Source organism: Bombus terrestris, chromosome 11 (genome assembly GCF_910591885.1).
Source record: "Bombus terrestris chromosome 11, iyBomTerr1.2, whole genome shotgun sequence".
Taxonomy (NCBI): Eukaryota; Metazoa; Arthropoda; class Insecta; order Hymenoptera; family Apidae; genus Bombus; species Bombus terrestris.
This window is the reverse complement of record NC_063279.1, coordinates 14,842,630-14,858,398: the sequence shown is the minus strand read 5'-3', so window position 1 is coordinate 14,858,398 and position 15,769 is coordinate 14,842,630. Positions and strand designations below refer to the sequence as shown.

General features: G+C 29.2%; 1 protein-coding gene across 2 annotated transcripts in view; it reads right to left on the bottom strand.

Annotated features, from left to right (window-relative positions):
* Nucleotides 1–15,769, bottom strand: part of LOC125384639 — a 225,330-nt gene that overhangs the window by 124,609 nt on the left and 84,952 nt on the right. For both annotated transcript variants that reach the window (XM_048409926.1, XM_048409925.1), the window contains exons 47-53: nt 13,215–13,255; nt 12,928–13,110; nt 12,743–12,854; nt 12,450–12,670; nt 12,206–12,370; nt 11,869–12,061; nt 11,558–11,795 (exon numbers count right to left, since the gene is read on the bottom strand). In XM_048409926.1, the coding sequence (XP_048265883.1) occupies nt 11,558–11,795; nt 11,869–12,061; nt 12,206–12,370; nt 12,450–12,670; nt 12,743–12,854; nt 12,928–13,110; nt 13,215–13,255 (1,153 nt within the window). The remainder of the gene's footprint in view (nt 1–11,557; nt 11,796–11,868; nt 12,062–12,205; nt 12,371–12,449; nt 12,671–12,742; nt 12,855–12,927; nt 13,111–13,214; nt 13,256–15,769) is intronic.

Below are 15,769 nucleotides of genomic sequence, written 5' to 3'. Positions count from 1 at the left end.
TATACTATTACGGTATAACGTATAACGGTATATAGTATGACGTTATAACGTACAACGTTATAAACTATTACGGTATAACGTATAACGTTATATAGTATTGCGTTATAGCGTATAACGTTGTATACTATTACGGTATAACGCGTAACGTTATGTAGTATTTCCTTATAACGTATAACGTTATAAAATATTACGTTATAATGTATAACGTTATATACTAGTACTATATATCGTGTAACGTTATATAATATTACGGTATAACGTATAACGTTATAAACTATTACGGTATAACGTATAACGTTATATAGTATTGCGTTATAGCGTATAACGTTGTATACTATTACGGTATAACGTATAACGTTATATAGTATTTCCTTATAACGTATAACGTTATATACTATTACGGTATAACGCATAACATTATATACTATTACGGTATAACGTATAACGTTATATAGTATTGCGTTATAACGTATAACGTTGTATACTATTACGGTATAACGTATACCGTTATATAGTATTACGTTATAACGTACAACGTTATATGGTTTTACGTTATAACGTATAACGTTATATACTATTACGGCATATCGTATAACGTTGTATACTATTCCGGTATAGCGTATAACGTTATGTAGTATTACGTTATAACGTATAACGTTATATGGTATTACGTTATAACGTATAACGCTGTATACTATTACGGTATAACATATAACGTTACATAGTATTACGTTATAACGTATGACGTTATATAGTATTATGTTATAACGTATAACGTCGTATACTATTATGGTATAACGTATAACGTTATATACTAGTACTATATATCGTGTAACGTTATATAATATTACGTTATAACGTAAAACGTTATACAGTATTACGTTATAACGTATAACGTTATATACTATTACAGCATAACGTATAACGTTATATAGTATTACATTATAACGTATAACGTTATAAACTATTACGTTATAACGTAAAACGTTATATAGTATTATGTTATAACGTATAACGTTATATACTATTACAGCATAACGTATAACGTTATATAGTATTACGTTATAACGTATAACGTTATAGACTACTACGGTATAACGTATAACGTTATATAGTATTGCGTTATTACGTATAACGTTGTATACTGTTATGGTATAACGTATAACGTTATATACTAGTACTATATATCGTGTAAAGTTATATAATATTACGTGATAACGTAAAACGTTATATAGTATTACGTTATAACGTATAACGTTATATACTATTACGTTATAACGTATAACGTTATATACTATTACGGTATAACGTATAACGTTATATAGTATTACGATATAACGTATAACGTTATATAGTAGTACGTTATAACGTATAACGTTATATACTATTTCGGTATAACGTATAACGTTATATAGTATTACATTATAACGTATAACGTTATAAACTATTACGGTATAACGTATAACGTTATATAGTATTGAGTTATAACGTATAGCGTTGTATACTATTACGGTATAACGTATAACGTTATATAGTATTACGTTATAACGTACGGCGGTATATAGTATTACGTTATAACGTATAACGTTATATAGTACTACGTTATAACGTATAACGTTGTATACTATTATGGTATAACGTATACCGTTATATACTAGTACCATATATCGTGTAACGTTATATAATATTACGTTATAGCGTAAAACGTTATATAGTATTACGTCATAACATATAACGTTATATACCAATCCTATACATCGTGTAACGTTATACAATACTTCGTTATAACGTATAACGTTATATAGTATTACGTTATAACGTATAACGTTATATAGTATTACGTTATAACGTATAACGTTATATACTATTACGGTATAACGTATAACGTTATATACTATTACGGAATATCGTATAACGTTGTATACTATTACGGTATAACGTATAACGTTATATAGTATTACGTTATAACGTATAACGTTATATACTATTACGGTATAACGTATAACGTTATATAGTATTACGTTATAACGTACAACGTTATATACTAATACTATACAACTCGTAACGTTATATTGTATTACGTTATAACGTATAAGGTTGTATACCATTACGGTATAAGGTATAACGTTATATACTATTACGGTATATCGTATAACGTTGTATACTATTACGTTATAACGTATAACGTTATATACTATTACGGTATATCGTATAACGATGTATACTATTACGTTATAACGTATAACGTTATATAGTACTACGTTATAACGTATAACGTTATATAGTATTACGTTATAACGTACGACGTTATATAGTACTACGTTATAACGTACAACGTTATATACTAATACTATACCACGTGCCTTTATATTGTATTACGTTATAACGTATAACGTTGTATACTATTACGGTGTAACGTATAACGTTATATACTAGTACTATATATCGTGTAACGTTATATAATAATACGTTATAACGTATAACGTTATATAGTATTACGTTATAACGTATAACGTTATATGGTATTACGTTATAACGTGTAGCGTTATATAGTATTACGTTATAACGTATATCGTTATATAGTATTACGTTATAACGTATAACGTTATATACTATTACGGTATAACGTATGACGTTATATAGTACTACGTTATAACGTATAAGGTTATATAGTATTACGTTATTGCGTGTAACGTTATATAGTATTACGTTATAACGTGTAACGTTATATAGTATTACGTTATAACGTATAACGTTGTATACTATTACGGTATAACGTATAACGTTATATTCTAGTACTATATATCGTGTAACGTTATATAATATTACGTTATAACGTATAACGTTATATAGTATTACGTTATAACGTATAACGTTATATACTATTACAGCATAACGTATAACGTTATATAGTATTACATTATAACGTATAAGGTTATAAACTATTACGTTATAACGTAAAACGTTATATAGTATTACATTATAACGTATAACGTTATATACTATTACAGCATAACGTATAACGTTATATAGTATTACATTATAACGTATAACGTTATAAACTATTACGATATAACGTAAAACGTTATATAGTATTACGTTATAACGTATAACGTTATATACTATTACAGCATAACGTATAACGTTATATAGTATTACATTATAACGTATAATGTTATATACTATTTCGGTATAACGTATAACGTTATATAGTATTACATTATAACGTATAACGTTATAAACTATTACGGTATAACGTATAACGTTATATAGTATTGAGTTATAACGTATAACGTTGTATACTATTACGGTATAACGTATAACGTTATATAGTATTACGTTATAACGTACGGCGGTATATAGTATTACGTTATAACGTATAACGTTATATAGTACTACGTTATAACGTATAACGTTGTATACTATTATGGTATAACGTATACCGTTATATACTAGTACCATATATCGTGTAACGTTATATAATATTACGTTATAACGTAAAACGTTATATAGTATTACGTCATAACATATAACGTTATATACCAATCCTATACATCGTGTAACGTTATACAATACTTCGTTATAACGTATAACGTTATATAGTATTACGTTATAACGTATAACGTTATATACTATTACGGTATAACGTATAACGTTATATACTATTACGGTATATCGTATAACGTTGTATACTATTACGGTATAACGTATAACGTTATATAGTATTACGTTATAACGTATAACGTTATATACTATTACGGTATAACGTATAACGTTATATAGTATTACGTTATAACGTATAACGTTATATACTATTACAGCATAACGTATAACGTTATATAGTATTACATTATAACGTATAACGTTATATACTATTTCAGTATAACGTATAACGTTATATAGTATTACATTATAACGTATAACGTTATAAACTATTACGGTATAACGTATAACGTTATATAGTATTGAGTTATAACGTATAACGTTGTATACTATTACGGTATAACGTATAACGTTATATAATATTACGTTATAACGTACGGCGGTATATAGTATTACGTTATAACGTATAACGTTATATAGTACTACGTTATAACGTATAAAGTTGTATACTATTATGGTATAACGTATACCGTTATATACTAGTACCATATATCGTGTAACGTTATATAATATTACGTTATAACGTAAAACGTTATAAAGTATTACGTCATAACATATAACGTTATATACCAATCCTATACATCGTATAACGTTATACAGTACTTCGTTATAACGTATAACGTTATATAGTATTACGTTATAACGTATAACGTTATATACTATTACGGTATAACGTATAACGTTATATACTATTACGGTATATCGTATAACGTTGTATACTATTACGGTATAACGTATAACGTTATATAGTATTACGTTATAACGTATAACGTTATATAGTATTACGTTATAACGTATAACGTTATATACTATTACGGTATAACGTATAACGTTATATAGTATTACGTTATAACGTACAACGTTATATACTAATACTATACAACTCGTAACGTTATATTGTATTACGTTATAACGTATAAGGTTGTATACCATTACGGTATAAGGTATAACGTTATATACTATTACGGTATATCGTATAACGTTGTATACTATTACGTTATAACGTATAACGTTATATAGTACTACGTTATAACGTATAACGTTATATAGTATTACGTTATAACGTATAACGTTATATACTATTACGGTATATCGTATAACGTTGTATACTATTACGTTATAACGTATAACGTTATATAGTATTACGTTATAACGTATAACGTTATATAGTATTACGTTATAACGTACGACGTTATATAGTACTACGTTATAACGTACAACGTTATATACTAATACTATACCACGTGTCTTTATATTGTATTACGTTATAACGTATAACGTTGTATACTATTACGGTGTAACGTATAACGTTATATACTAGTACTGTATATCGTGTAACGTTATATAATAATACGTTATAACGTATAACGTTATATAGTATTACGTTATAACGTATAACGTTATATACTATTACGGTATAACGTATGACGTTATATAGTACTACGTTATAACGTATAAGGTTATATAGTATTACGTTATTACGTGTAACGTTATATAGTATTACGTTATAACGTATAACGTTGTATACTATTACGGTATAACGTATAACGTTATATTCTAGTACTATATATCGTGTAACGTTATATAATATTACGTTATAACGTATAACGTTATATACTATTACGGTATAACGTATGACGTTATATAGTACTACGTTATAACGTATAAGGTTATATAGTATTACGTTATTACGTGTAACGTTATATAGTATTACGTTATAACGTGTAACGTTATATAGTATTACGTTATAACGTATAACGTTGTATACTATTACGGTATAACGTATAACGTTATATTCTAGTACTATATATCGTGTAACGTTATATAATATTACGTTATAACGTATAACGTTATATAGTATTACGTTATAACGTATAACGTTATATACTATTACAGCATAACGTATAACGTTATATAGTATTACATTATAACGTATAAGGTTATAAACTATTACGTTATAACGTAAAACGTTATATAGTATTACATTATAACGTATAACGTTATATACTATTACAGCATAACGTATAACGTTATATAGTATTACATTATAACGTATAACGTTATAAACTATTACGATATAACGTAAAACGTTATATAGTATTACGTTATAACGTATAACGTTATATACTATTACAGCATAACGTATAACGTTATATAGTATTACATTATAACGTATAACGTTATAGACTATTACGGTATAACGTATAACGATATATAGTATTGCGTTATATCGTATAACGTTGTATACTATTATGGTATAACGTATAACGTTATATAGTATTGAGTTATAACGTATAACGTTATATAGTATTACGTTATAACGAATAACGTTACATAGTACTACGTTATAACGTATAACGTTATATAGTATTACGATATAACGTATAACGCTGTATAGAATTACGATATAACGTGTAACGTTATATAACATTATGATATAACGTATAACGTTATGTAGTATACCGTTACAACGTATAACGTTACATAGTATTACGATATAACGTATAACGTTATGTAACATTACGATATAACGTGTAACGTTATGTAGTATACCGTTACAACGTATAACGTTACATAGTATTACGATATAACGTATAACGTTGTATAGTATTTCGATATAACGTATAACGTTATATAGTATTACGATATAACGTATAACGTTAAATAATATTACGATATAACGTATAACGTTATGTAGTATACAGTTACAACGTATAACGTTATATAGTATTACAATATAACGTATAAAGTTACATCACATTACGATATAACGTATAACGTTACGTAGTATACGGTTACAACGTATAACGTTATATAGTATTACGACATAACGTATAACTTTATTTAGTATTACGATATAATGTATAACGCTATATAGCATTACGATATAACGAATAACGTTATATAATATTACGATATAACGTATAACGTTACATATGTTTACGATATATCGTATAACGTCATGTAGTATTACGATATAACACATAACGTTATATAGCATTATGTTATAACGTATAACGTTATGTAGTATACCGTTACAACGTATAACGTTACATAGTACTACGATATAACGTATAACGTTATATAACATTACGATATAACGTGTAACGTTTTGTAGTATGCAGTTACTACGTATAACGTTACATAGTATTACGATATAACGTATAACGTTGTATAGTATTTCGATATAACGTATAACGTTATATAGTATTACGATATAATGTATAACGTTATATAGTATTACGACATAACGTATAACGCTATACTATTACGATATAACGTATAATGCTATATAGTATTACGATATAACGTATAACGTTGTATAGTATTTCGATATAACTTAGAACGTTATATATCATTGCGATATAACGTATAACGTTCTATAGTACTACGATGTAACGTATAACGTTGTATAGTGTTAGAATATAATGCATAACGTTGAATAGCATTACTATATAAAGTATAACGTTATGTAGTATACCGATACAACGTATAACGTTATATAGTATTACGATATAACGTATAACGTTGCATAGTATTTCGATATAACGTATAACGTTATATAGTATTACGCTATAATGTATAAGGTTATAAACTATTACGTTATAACGTAAAACGTTATATAGTATTACATTATAACGTATAACGTTATATACTATTACAGCATAACGTATAACGTTATATAGTATTACATTATAACGTATAACGTTATAAACTATTACGATATAACGTAAAACGTTATATAGTATTACGTTATAACGTATAACGTTATATACTATTACAGCATAACGTATAACGTTATATAGTATTACATTATAACGTATAACGTTATAGACTATTACGGTATAACGTATAACGATATATAGTATTGCGTTATATCGTATAACGTTGTATACTATTATGGTATAACGTATAACGTTATATAGTATTGAGTTATAACGTATAACGTTATATAGTATTACGTTATAACGAATAACGTTACATAGTACTACGTTATAACGTATAACGTTATATAGTATTACGATATAACGTATAACGCTGTATAGAATTACGATATAACGTGTAACGTTATATAACATTATGATATAACGTATAACGTTATGTAGTATACCGTTACAACGTATAACGTTACATAGTATTACGATATAACGTATAACGTTATGTAACATTACGATATAACGTGTAACGTTATGTAGTATACCGTTACAACGTATAACGTTACATAGTATTACGATATAACGTATAACGTTGTATAGTATTTCGATATAACGTATAACGTTATATAGTATTACGATATAACGTATAACGTTAAATAATATTACGATATAACGTATAACGTTATGTAGTATACAGTTACAACGTATAACGTTATATAGTATTACAATATAACGTATAAAGTTACATCACATTACGATATAACGTATAACGTTACGTAGTATACGGTTACAACGTATAACGTTATATAGTATTACGACATAACGTATAACTTTATTTAGTATTACGATATAATGTATAACGCTATATAGCATTACGATATAACGAATAACGTTATATAATATTACGATATAACGTATAACGTTACATATATTTACGATATATCGTATAACGTCATGTAGTATTACGATATAACACATAACGTTATATAGCATTATGTTATAACGTATAACGTTATGTAGTATACCGTTACAACGTATAACGTTACATAGTACTACGATATAACGTATAACGTTATATAACATTACGATATAACGTGTAACGTTTTGTAGTATGCAGTTACTACGTATAACGTTACATAGTATTACGATATAACGTATAACGTTGTATAGTATTTCGATATAACTTAGAACGTTATATATCATTGCGATATAACGTATAACGTTCTATAGTACTACGATGTAACGTATAACGTTGTATAGTGTTAGAATATAATGCATAACGTTGAATAGCATTACTATATAAAGTATAACGTTATGTAGTATACCGATACAACGTATAACGTTATATAGTATTACGATATAACGTATAACGTTGCATAGTATTTCGATATAACGTATAACGTTATATAGTATTACGCTATAATGTATAACGTTATATAACATTACGATATAACGTATAACGTTATATAACATTACGATATAACGCATAACGTTATGTAGTATACCGTTACACCGTATAACCTTATATAGTATTACGATATAACATATTACGTCATATAATATTACGATATAACGTATAACGTTATGTAGTATACAGTTACAACGTATAACGTTATATAGTATTACAATATTACGTATAACGCTGTATAGCATTACGATATAACGTATAACGTTATATAATATTCCGATATAAAGTATAACGTTATGTTGTATACCGTTACAACGTATAACGTTACATAGTATTACGATATAACGCATAACGTTATGTAGTATACAGTTACAACGTATAACGTTATATAGTATTACAATATAACGTATAACGTTATATCACATTACGATATAACGTATAACGTTATATCACATTACGATATAACAAATAACGTTATGTAGTATACAGTTACAACGTATAACGTTACATAGTATTACGCTATAATGTATAACGTTATATAGTATTACGACATAACGTATAACGGTATATTATTACGATATAACGTATAATGCTATATAGTATTACGATATAACGAATAACGTTGTATAGTATTACGATATAACGTATAACGTTAAAAAATATTACGATATAACGTGTAACGTTGTGTCGTATACAGTTACAACGTATAACGTTACAAAGTATTACAATATAACGTATAACGTTATATAACATTACGATATAACGTATAACGTTATATAACATTACGATATAACGCATAACGTTATGTAGTATACCGTTACACCGTATAACCTTATATAGTATTACGATATAACGTATAACGTTATATACTGTTACGATATAACGTTTAACGTTATATACTGTTACGATATAACGTTTAACGATATGTAGTATTAGGATACCACTTATAACGTTATATACTATTACGATATAAAGTATAACGCTGTATAGCATTACGATATAACGTACAACGTTATGTAGTATTACTATACAACGTATATCGTTATATAGTATTACGACATAACGTATAACGCTATACTATTACGATATAACGTATAACGTTATTTAGTATTACGACATAACGTATAACGCTATACTATTACGATATAACGTATAATGCCATATAGTATTACGATATAACGTATAACGTTATATACTGTTACGACATAACGTATAACGTTATATACTATTACGATATAACGTATAACGTTACATAGTATTAAGACATAACGTATGACCCTATACTATTACGATATAACGTATAACGTTATTTAGTATTACGACATAACGTATAACGCTATACTATTACGATATAACGTATAATGCCATATAGTATTACGATATAACGTATAACGTTATATACTGTTACGACATAACGTATAACGTTATATACTATTACGATATAACGTATAACGTTACATAGTATTAAGACATAACGTATGACCCTATACTATTTCGATATAACGTATAACGTTATATAGTATTACGATATAACGTATAACGTTGTATAGTATTGCGATATAACGTATAGCGCTGTATAGCTCTACGATATTATATTTATAATTACGATATTATATTATAATTTATATTATATTATATTATATTATATTATATTATATTATATTATATTATATTATATTATATTATAATTACGATATAACGTTATTATAATATTACGATGTAACGTTATATAATATTACAATATAACGTATAACGTTATGTAGTATACCGTTACAACGTATAACGTTATATAGTATTACGATATAACGTATAACGATATATAGTATTACGATATAACGTATAACTTTATATAGTATTACGATATAACGCTTAACGTTACATAGTATTACGATATAACGTATAACGCTGTATAGCATTACGCTATAACGTATAGTGTTATATTCAATTACGATATAACGTTATTATAATATTACGATACAACGTTATATAATATTACTATATAACGTATAACGTTATGTAGTATACCGTTACAATGTATAACGTTACATAGTATTACGATATAACGTATAACGTTTTATAGTATTTCGATATAATTTAGAACGTTATATGTCATTGCGATATAACGTATAACGTTATATACCATTACAATATAACGTATAACGTTATGTAGTATACCGTTACACCGTATAACCTTATATAGTATTACGATATAACGTATAACGTTATATACTGTTACGATATAACGTTTAACGTTATATACTGTTACGATATAACGTTTAATGTTATGTAGTATTAGGATACCACTTATAACGTTATATACTATTACGATATAAAGTATAACGCTGTATAGCATTACGATATAACGTACAACGTTATGTAGTATTACTATATAACGTATAACGTTATATAGTATTACGACATAACGTATAACGCTATACTATTACGATATAACGTATAACGTTATATAGTATTACGACATAACGTATAACGCTATACTATTACAATATAACGTATAATGCCATATAGTACTACGATATAACGTATAACGTTATATACTATTACGATATAACGTATAACGTTACATAGTATTAAGACATAACGTATGACCCTATACTATTACGATATAACGTATAATGTTATATAGTATTACGATACAACGTATAACGTTATATACTGTTACGACATAACGTATAACGTTCTGTTGCCACGATAGATAAATACATAGTCATCGTCATCGTAACTTCTTCTTCCTTATACATATTTCTATCAAAATTCAAAGAAATATTAATGTGCATAACTTGTTATAACATACTGAAGCAACTATACTCACTCAAATATAGTTATCAAAACAGGTTTAATAAGTTTTGCACTTTGCCGAGGTGAAGCACATAAACACATTTCAAACACTGTCATTATCATTACAACTCCTTCCGAGTTCAAATCTCCTAAAAGTGGCCTAAGTGTTTCGATTATAATCGCTCCTCTTTGACTTAAAAATTCTTGGGGACTTAATATTACATATGCTTGAACTATATACAAACATAATTTTAAATGTTCAAATGATTTTTCTGAAAAATATAAAGATCATCAAGTTTTCTGCATGTTTATAAGAATCATAGTCAAATAGAATTATTTACTAACCTAATACAGCAGGCAAATTTTTAGTCAGTTCCGTTATAGCCAATGTTGGTGCAGCTGCATTTTGCAGTAAAGCTGACCGTAATCGCAAGCCATCTTCTAACAAATAAACGTGACAATTTTGATTGACGTCACAACTTAATGCAATAACACCTACTACTTGTGGTTCTATAAGGACGCTTTCAGAACCTAAAGCCTAAAAAATAATTCAAATATTATCTATTATTTAAAATTTTTAATAAAATCATTGAGTTATATATTTGATTTATCAATATCAAAATTAATAATTTGATTTATATTAATATAGTTTAATTCATTAAACAATATAAAAAATATGTACCTTTTCCAGATGTACAAGTGTTGAAATTATAGCACATCTTAGCATATTATGTTCTTCACATTCTTGCCAAAGTGCTGGCAAATATGAACTGAGGGCTCCAACAAGTGGGTTTATTTCACTACCAGCACGTTCAATCATAAATGATAACACGTATAACACATACATCTGAAAATTATTTAAAATATGTTTTTGCGAACTACAACAATATTTTAAAAGTAACATATAACAGTATATACATACATACCTTGGTATCACATTCTTTTACTTCTTTTAGGAGCGAAAATAATAAAGAGAATGCTGGTTCTAAATATGGCGAGAATTCTTCCGGATTAAATTGAAAATCATCTATCGCAAGTTTTAAAGCATCGCTTGCTGCTAAGCGAACACCCAGATCTTCTTCAGGACTCAAAACTTCAACCATAAGTTTGTATAATTCTGGTCTTAACTCTGTACTTAACTTAACAGCTGCAATTTTATTACAATACAAGATTATTACATAATAAATCCTACTTGTTTAAAAAGCTGCACTTTACTTACTTGTCCAGCGCCCAATAAGCCAACATACTCGTCTTCTAATAATTCTATAATTGTTACTTCGAATTTTCAACTCTTCTTTTAAGGTAGTTGAAAACCATTGATCAAAATTTACCTAGTAAATAGAAGCGTGATAAACTGGATGACTGACTATTTACACTGATTTTTTTGTGATATTTTGTTCTTACCTCATCGTATAAATCAAATGCAGCCAAACCAACTGCATTATATACTGCATCTTTTACTAGAATAGCATGCAAATTATTCGGGTCAACTGGTTGATGATGTCTTTGCATTAATTCAACTAAAACTGGTACAAGAACTTCTCCAAAATGATGGAAAATTACTACAAACAGACACTCCGTACAAGGCTAAAGAAAATAAAATATTAATTATAAAGTAAATAAAAATGTATAATTTTACAATTATAATACATTTATAAATATTTGTAAATAGTTGGCTATAAAATATTTACCCTTAAGCTATATTTCCATGATTCACCGCCATCATCGACAACTGAAAACAGTATAAATAAGAAATATAAAACATTCTACATACATATATATATGTACGTACAATGTTTATATATATACATAATATATATATGTCGGGTTGGCGTTACGATTAGAGTTAGGGTTAAGGGCGTGAAACGAATCCCTATTGACGCTAGACGTGATCGTTATGCGATAGAGGAGATATTTACTAGTGCAAATATGACTATGATGGAATTGGACAAGTAATCGCGATAATTAGATACTCGAGAAGCTATTGACAATGATCCTAGGCTCAATAACGAATCCGCGGTCAACGGGATGACGAACTTTACCCTTCGTTAGCGTCTAAGTTACACTGTATGTTAGAGCAAGGGGCAATTATTACGTATACGAAAGACAGGTCGATTACTGATGAGATCGCACTAGAGAGAATGACTCTCCGTCGCGGTGACGCTGTCGAAGAAAACTATGATGGGTGTGCCTAAGGGCACGAGATCATCGGATTCGTGGAGAAAAGTCTTCGTTCGAAGGGTGAGGGAAATTGACGTTGCTGTTAATTGGTCAATTTCCATGTTGGTGGTTAGAGAAAAATATTAGCCGTCCTTGGGGAAAGTTGCTAGCGAGAAGCGTCGTTCGTGGAAGGATAGATTTCTCTTATCTTCCCGTAGTTGGGGCACAGGCTATTTGTCTATTTGAAAGACTTTGTATAATTGAAACTTAATATTCGTAGCGGGTCCTCGCCCAGCTAAACATATACTGTGGAGATGCGTTGGCATCTGGCAATCATCTTACCCGAAGGACAAAGTCTGCGTGTGGCGAGCCACGGGGCAGAAACCATTGAAACGTTTACCGTCGTGCCCTGTCCCAAGTATTTCTTTTAAGGAGAGCTATAGAATTACTTCATGCCTTTGTTAGACAAAACGTTCATCCCTTTGACCGTGGCTACGTTCGGCGACTGATTGTCGCCTCGAGCCCGAGCTCACTATCATAAATCTCAAATAAATACAGTCGGATCGAATGACAACAGTTTCTTAATACGGCTATGGTGAAATCTAAATTACAATACTAGGGGTCTTCCCAAAGTTCCAAAGGGAAGGTTCCTGTGTTCTTTCATCTCCGACACGGCCATTCTGACTATCACACGTCCTCGGGTGGATCTAAAATATTGGGTTCTCCCAACATTAGACTTGATATGACTAATATTTTACTCCTTTATAGTTTAGCTAAATTATATTACACTAGTTTATTTATGGTTTAACTAACTGTCCAAATAGATCAAGGGCCCAGGTTAACAACAAAAATTTCGATCGGACGTTCAATGATAAAGTAGGGAAGAAAAAAAACACAAAAGTCAGTAGCATTATGATTGGTATTCAAAGCGCCAGTTGCATTTTGTGAGTTACCAGTCAGACCGTAATGACATGACAGATCATTTTCGATTTCGTACACGGACGAGTCTCAGTTTGTTGGATCATATTACCGCACTGGGCGTGTGTGGAGACACTGAGTGCGGGTGCATTGACGTAATAGGTGTGTATGAAGACACTGAATGCGAGTGCAGTGTATGGGGACACTGAACACGGGTGCATTGATGTAATAGGCGTGTATGGAGACACTGAATGCGAGTGCAGTGTATGGAGACACTGAACACGAGTGCATTGATGTAATAGGCGTGTATGGAGACACTGAATGCGAGTGCAGTGTATGGAGACACTGAACACGAGTGCATTGATGTAATAGGCGTGTATGGAGACACTGAATGCTAGTGTGTGGTCACACTAGGCTTATGTGGGAATATCGAATGCTAGTGTGTGGTCGCACTAGGCTTGTGTGGAAATATCGAATGCTAGTGTGTGGTCACACTAGGCTTGTGTGGAAATATCGAATGCTAGTGTGTGGTCGCACTAGGCTTGTGTGCTAGTGTATGGTAACACTAGGCTTGTGTTACATGTCTATGTTACATGTTACATGTAACTATGTTACATGTCATAGTCATAGTGTTAATGATCCTCTGAGATCGGTGTAGTCATATCGTCATTGTCACTGCCATTGTCATCACTACAGACGTCCAACTCAGCAGGAACGCAACTATTCGGCATTTTCTTAATCTGTCATGACTGTATTTATACGATCGTTTGCCATCTAATGTCTTTAAAGTATATCTATCCCCTTCCAAAATCTCTGCTATTACGAATGGACCCTTGAATTTTGGCTCTAGCTTGGTTTGGTTTCTTTTCTCGTTTTTGCGTGGTACGAAATCACCGACATTAAACCTAACCACTTTAGCTTTGGTGTTATCGAATCTTTCTTTGTCGTGTTTGGCGCTACTTGCTATATTTTTTTTTTTTTTTTTTTGTCGCCTGTTGTCTTACATCGGAGATGTCTATTCCTCTTTCTTCAACGCTATCAGGTAGCAACAAGTCGTACGGTCTTGCTGTCCTACCGATTAGTAGTTTCAGTGGGCTCGCCTTAGTCACGCGGTTGGTGGTGCAATTCAGGGCCAATTGTATCTCCCCAATCGCGTCTTGCCATGACC